Source organism: Sodiomyces alkalinus (genome assembly GCF_003711515.1).
Source record: "Sodiomyces alkalinus F11 unplaced genomic scaffold SODALscaffold_1, whole genome shotgun sequence".
Classification (NCBI taxonomy): Eukaryota; Fungi; Ascomycota; class Sordariomycetes; order Glomerellales; family Plectosphaerellaceae; genus Sodiomyces; species Sodiomyces alkalinus.
This window is the reverse complement of record NW_021167079.1, coordinates 7270471-7276470: the sequence shown is the minus strand read 5'-3', so window position 1 is coordinate 7276470 and position 6000 is coordinate 7270471. Positions and strand designations below refer to the sequence as shown.

Below are 6000 nucleotides of genomic sequence, written 5' to 3'. Positions count from 1 at the left end.
CCCCCCCACCACACTGCTGCAGATCGTCTCAGCTTCCCCTCCCCGCTTGGCCTCACTCACCTAACCTGATTACCCCTAACTACCCATCCAAACTCTTTGCCCCTTGCTAACGCACCTTGGGCATCAAATCACCCGCTATCCCAGTCAACGGTTCCAACCACCGAAATCCAAATCCACGCAACTCACCGCCATGTCTTCTCGCGGCGTCCCCGAAGTGTTGATGAAAAAAGTCGACGACTATGTCGATTCCCTCGCCCCCCAGATCCAACCCCGCATCACGGCCGAGCTCGAGGATTTCCAACAAAAGACCATCGATAGTCTCGAGACACAGGTCGTCGAAGCCTTCCGCTCGCTTTTCAGCAAAGATCGGGGCGCTTCCTCCGCGGACGGCTCGCAATCACGCAGCCCCTGGAGTCTGAGCGACGCCATCCCGGATTCTTACGGCGGCCAGTCCCTGCCCTTTGCCGATGAGATCGCCACGCTGACCCGCGGCTTCAGCAAGATCACCGAGGAAGCCGGGGACGACGTGCGTGACATTTTCGCCCTTACCGAGGGCACCCGCGGTGGTTCAACTTCTGACGGGACCCGGTCCCGTGGAGGGGACCGCGCCGATTCTTCGTCTTCGCGGGGCGGAGCCATGGGATTCCTTTCCGCCGCCATCAACGTGGTCCAGGACCGTCTGGACAACGACGGCAGAGGAGGGGTTTCGGGAGGCCAGGGGCTCCAGCTGGACGGGCTGCTCGGCGTGATCAGCAACACCGTCAAAGACGCGTCGCGTAACCCGGAGGAGAAGGCGCGTCTCATCAGCCCCGAGATCAAGGAGCGAGTCGGGGAGAAGCTTCGAGAACAACATGCGCCCCTCGCGGAACAGTTTACCCGCATTGCCATGGATCACATCAAGCGCTGGTTGCGCGGCAATACGACCACGCGGGATCTCGGCGACGGGGTCAAGGGCGAGATCGAAGACCAGGTCAAGGGGCTGGTAAAGGGCATCGGGAGCTTATTCGGGAATGCAAGGGGGCCATCCAGCGAGGAGTCTACGAGAAGTTTCGGCCATGGTAGTCGGAATCGCGGCGACAGTGGGGGCAACGGAGATGCGGAGGAAGAAAGTGGCGGGTTCTCCAAGGTCATCAGCGACAAGCTCAGCACGGGTCTCGCCAAGGTTCACAGGGAAGTCCGCCTGGAATTTCGTAAAGTGCTGGGCGGCATCGAGAAGCGGCTGTTTGAGCTGCTGCCCGATGAGTTCCAACGGCCCCTGGAGAAGATCCTCGGCGGCAACCCATTTGACGCGCAGATGGACCGCGATGCCGGGTCCCGGGCGGACCGCGGTTTCGGGGACGACATCAAGGCCAAGCTGGTCGGCAAGATCCGCGGCCTCGTGCGAAAAGTGCAGGAGACACTGCGCGAGGGCATCTTGGCCGTTGTGAATGGTGGACATCGCAAATTCGAGCGCGCAAGCTGGGTTTTCGTGCAGAATATGGTGGAGCAGAAGGTGCAGAAGTATCTGCCCAAGGTGAAGATTTCCGTGCCGGATGATATTGGGAACGAGGGCGTTAGTGTGGGAGCCCCGACATCTCATGCGGAACTTGGAGGTGGAGGCGGGCAGCAGTCTGGGGATTCATCACACGGAGACTACGCTCAACCGGGATACAATGATCCTCCTCCCCCTTCGCAATACCGACAAGACCACGGACCCGACGACTACCGTCAGCATCAATCTCAGCAGTACCAGTCGGATGAAGGCCACCAGCAGAACGAGGGATACTACCAGCAGAACCAAGGGTATGGCCAGAATCGGCCGTACTGAAGACGGCACCTGACTAGCGGGTAGTTGTATTTCTGTAGATTCGAACAAGTTGTCCCTTATTCTTGTTTCGACACGTAAATCTTTATCAACATAAGGTACCTGTACTCATCATACCTAATTCATGTTCTCTTTCTGTAATAGGGTGCCTGGGTGCCAGTGAGACAGGGCAGGAGCTACTTAGCTGCGCACTTACCTTATACAGCACAGAGAAATATATCTAGGGGTAGTGGTACACCATACAGAGCAATACATCTCGGGGTGCGCCTTCCGCCATCATAAGCCACCAACCTTGTAAGGCACTCATACCTTACTTGTCCAGGCGCGCCGCCTTAGGAAGTAACTCTCGAGGGTCTGAGGAGCCCATGCCGTCTATATTAACAAGCATGCTCCATCTATCTGGCCCCCGGATTCTCTTTTGACTCTTCTCTTCTCCAGACACATCCGGGATTCCCGGGGATGGGCTTTTTTTGTTTTTTTCCTCCCAAAAAAAGACAAACAATCTCATCACAATGTTGGAAGTCATCCTGATCCTCCATACCAGCTCCTTTGACTTCGTGATACAGTGCTAACATGGCGTTATAGCGACCTTTTAGGCTTTTTTCCGTCACCCTTGTTAAGGTCGGTCCCGCCAACACCACCACCACCACCACCGCCAGGCCATTGTAAGTACACTGTATACTCGTGATTTCTATACACTGTAGATAATTCATGAGATTTAGGACTGACTTGGGGACGCAGTGGCGACAACCATCCAGGGCTCCGGGTTGGTGCCGAGGTGGTTCTCCGTCCATGGAGATGGGAGTGGACGTGCATAATCAGCACTGCCCCGGCGAGAACAAGCAACGGAGAGGAGCAGGTGGGACAAGGGTGGAGGCTGGGAGTCTCAGCCGGGGGATGCGGGTTAGTGTTCATGCTGATGATGCTGATGGCCGTCGTCGTCCTGTTTGTTAAGTTTAAGGCTGTGGCAGCTTAATAACTTATTTTCTTGAATCCTTTTTTTGTACCTAACCTGTGATATTATTAAGCAGAATTATAAGTAATCAGGAATTCTATAAATATCTTAAAGAGAAACTTACGTAAGCAGGTCAAGTGGTAGTGACGTCCGCTGCGAACATGACCGAACATTGCACCTACGAGTAACAATTCAATCCTAACAATTCACCGGAAGTTTCTTAATCGCCTCGAACGGCAGCTCCTGCAAACGACAAACCTCGCTAGTTCGACATCAGCAGGAAGAACCCCCTCCCGTCCGTCCAAGAGTCCCCGACAATGTCCGAATACTGGAAATCAACACCAAGATACTGGTGCAAGCACTGCAGCGTCTTCGTACGCGACACCAAACTCGAGCGCGCGAACCATGAAGCGACGGGGAAGCACCAGGGCGCACTGAAGCGGTTCATGCGCGACCTGCACCGCAACCACGAGCGCGAGGAGAGGGACAAGGAACGCGCCAAACGCGAGATCGAACGGCTCAACGGCGTCGTCAGCGGCACGGGCAGCGGCAGCGGCAGCAGCAGCAGCAGGCAGAATGCGACCGCGAGCGGCTCTTCTTCCAGGCCGACACCCACGGCGGCCGAACTCGCGCGGCAGAGGGAGGAGCTCGCGCAGCTGGGCGTGGCTATGCCGAGCGTGTTTCGCGGGGAGATGGCCATGCCGGGGGAGTGGACGGTGACGAAGACGCGGGTGATACAGGATGACGAGGGCAACGCTGCGGCGGCGGCGGCGGGGTCCGGGCGGAATGACGCGAAGGTCACGGCAAAGGCCACGGGCGTGCGGAAGAGGGTGATGACGGAGGAGGAGAAAGAAGCGGAGGAGGCGGCCAAGGCTCTTTTCAAGAGGCAGAGGAGGTGGGGTGGGACGAAGACCATGCCGGAGGATGATGCGGAGCTGGAGGCCCTACTGAGCGGGGGTGGGCTCCTGGCGGCGAAGAAGGAGCGGACGGAAAGCGAGGAACCGAAGGTGAAAAAGGAGGAGGAGGAGATGGGGGATGGTGCGGAGGACACCGTTCCTGACGTCAAGGCGGAGGAGCCCGAGGTCAAAACAGAAACAGAGGTCAAGAAGGAACCTGCCGATGAAGATGGAGGGGTGGTGGGAGGCAGCAAGGCGCAGGTCCCTCCAGTTCCGGATGCCGGCGTCAAGACTGAGGAGGGAGCGGCAGAGACCGTTGCGCCAGTTGTCTTCAAGAAGCGGAAACCGAAGAACAGTCGACAGAAGTGAAGAGCCGGAGCATCATCGTCGTCATCTCCCACTACACGATATCCCTCGATCTGCGGATCTATGATGCGCACGAGGAACAGGTTTTTTCCACCTTCACTTTTGGATATCTGTCACGGGTTATTCTCCGTGTTGCGAATCAGAATCAGACATATCTAACCTAGTTAACGTCCCGCAGACCTATACTGCTCCAGGGCACCTCCTAGAATCTCTTGCACGCCAGCCCAGGGTTGAATCTCCCCTTCTCTCAAAGTTTCTCACGAGCTCAACAGCATATCCATATCATATGGGAATGAAAAGCGTCTGTCTTGTTCAAAACTCTACTGCCACTTCTTCTACTTCTGCAGTCTCCGGCAAGATCAACGTATAACATCTCACCAACCGCCACCAGAAAAGGAACCGCGATAGATACCCTACTCATATAATCTCGCTCCCCGAAATTGCCAGCCAAATACAATGCTTTCGTCTTTGTTTTGCGCATTACATTCTCGAGATGCAGACTACATGCCTAGGACCCCTTTGCTTCACACCCTGGACATCCACGTCGCAACGTCGTCACCTCAGCCGTGGAGAGTCTGCAACTACCAAGCAAACACAGCAGCAAAGACCCCCGCCCAAAGAGCGACGATTGAAGCCGGGGCCAGCACGTTCCCCCCGCTCTCCTCAGTCGCCGCAGCGTTGTCAGCTTCCTCGGTCGGCGTGGACTCTTCCGGCTCGTCGGTCGCCGTTTCCTTCTTGCGCGTCCCCCACGGCCGATGGGTTTCTTCCGCTTCCGCAGCCTCCGTCGCCCACGAGGAAGCGGGAGGGAGGGGGAGGGGAAGGTCGCTGGGGGCATCGGAGTCCTCTGTCACGATTGTTGCCGATTCCTCCGCAGGCTGCACGCTGCTGGATGCCGGGGCTGGGGCCTGCGTTTGGGCGGCGGGTTGCTCGGCAGTCGGCTGGTAGGATTGGGATTGCTGGGGGTCGGCTTGGTAAGGGTCGGGTTGCTGCGGCTCCGGTTGGGGACTCTGAGATTGAGGTTGGTCGTTCCCGGACGGTTGTTGTGGAGCAGGCTGCTGGGGATCGCCTTGCTGAGGACCACCCTGCTGCGGATCACCCTGCTGCGGATCGGGCTGCTGAGGACCGGGAGACTGCTGAGGGGCGGGTGCCTGTTCGGGATCTTGAGGTTGCTCAGGAGCTGGGGACTCTTCCGAGGCAGAAGGCTGACTCGCAGCCGCAGGTTGCCCAGGAGCTTCAGGGTTCCAAGCATCCTGGGGACTCGAATCCTCTTGAGAATCGCCGGGGTTCTGACCACTCCAAGGATCTTCAGGATGTCCGACTCCAGGAAGGGGGGGGTGTTGAGGGAGGGGCGGATGAGGAGGATGGCCAGGGACGTTGATAGGCTGGGGAGGAACAGGTGGCTGGGGAGGGACTGGGCCCGGTTGCTGCTGGGGAGCCGGCTGTTGTTCCGGGGCGGGAGCTTGCTCAAGGCCAGGCTGTTGGACAGCAGGGTCAGGAGACTGCCGCCTGTGGACTGTTTCCAGTTGAAGGGCAGTAGCCAGGCCCACGAAGGCGGCCAGCAGAACCGGTGTGCTCTTCATTGCGAACTGGAAAAGACAGAATTGTGCTTTTCCACGTGTGACGTCCCGGTGTTACGAATGGTTTTGCAAAAAAAGAATACGAACGATCAGACGCGAATGGAATGTATCCGAGCAGGAGGTCAGTCTCTTTAAATAAAGACTCCGAGCCCATCCAGTGTAGTCTCAGCAAAGAATGAGAAAGGGGTGTGGGCAAATGCCAGAGTTATACGGCCGGAATAGCACTCGAAGTGCTGCCTTGCTGGGGAAACCACGCAGAGGAGGAGGAGCCGCGGGTAGCATGTATGATATAATCCTGATCCGGCCATAAGAAAACGGATTGCCTTTTGTCCTTTTTTGTAGTGGGCAAATCATCTCGTTGGGCAAGGCTAGAACGGCCATCATTCACGGAGCATTCGGAGG

The 6000-nt window shown here is 57.3% G+C and overlaps 4 protein-coding genes across 4 annotated transcripts in view; 2 read left to right on the top strand and 2 right to left on the bottom strand.

The window, feature by feature from the left end:
* Positions 1–124, bottom strand: part of SODALDRAFT_355976 (hypothetical protein) — a gene marked incomplete at both ends in the record, with an annotated part of 2893 nt that extends 2769 nt beyond the window's left edge. The window contains 2 exons of the mRNA XM_028613873.1: positions 10–16; positions 116–124. Coding sequence (XP_028471559.1) covers positions 10–16; positions 116–124 — 16 coding nt within the window. The remainder of the gene's footprint in view (positions 1–9; positions 17–115) is intronic.
* Positions 125–176: 52 nt separating this feature from the next.
* On the top strand, positions 177–2086 carry SODALDRAFT_327968 (hypothetical protein). The gene has a single exon (XM_028610572.1). The coding sequence runs from the start codon at positions 191–193 to the stop codon at positions 1805–1807; it is 1617 nt and encodes a 538-aa protein (XP_028471558.1). The 5' UTR covers positions 177–190; the 3' UTR covers positions 1808–2086.
* Positions 2087–2316: 230 nt separating this feature from the next.
* On the top strand, positions 2317–4391 carry SODALDRAFT_355974 (hypothetical protein; the record flags this gene model as incomplete). Its single annotated transcript, XM_028613872.1, has 5 exons — positions 2317–2361; positions 2426–2469; positions 2546–2768; positions 3026–4020; positions 4250–4391. The coding sequence occupies 5 exons, from the start codon at positions 2317–2319 to the stop codon at positions 4389–4391; spliced, it is 1449 nt and encodes a 482-aa protein (XP_028471557.1).
* A 211-nt stretch (positions 4392–4602) lies between these two features.
* Positions 4603–5601, bottom strand: SODALDRAFT_320139 (hypothetical protein; the record flags this gene model as incomplete). Its single annotated transcript, XM_028609505.1, has 1 exon — positions 4603–5601. One exon carries the CDS (start codon positions 5599–5601, stop codon positions 4603–4605), a length of 999 nt encoding a protein of 332 aa, XP_028471556.1.
* Between the last annotated feature and the right edge of the window lie 399 nt (positions 5602–6000).

Bases quoted from the DNA above. Each gene is read 5' to 3' on its own strand.
- SODALDRAFT_327968 (XM_028610572.1), top strand. From the start codon at position 191: ATGTCTTCTCGCGGCGTCCCCGAAGTGTTGATGAAAAAAGTCGACGAC.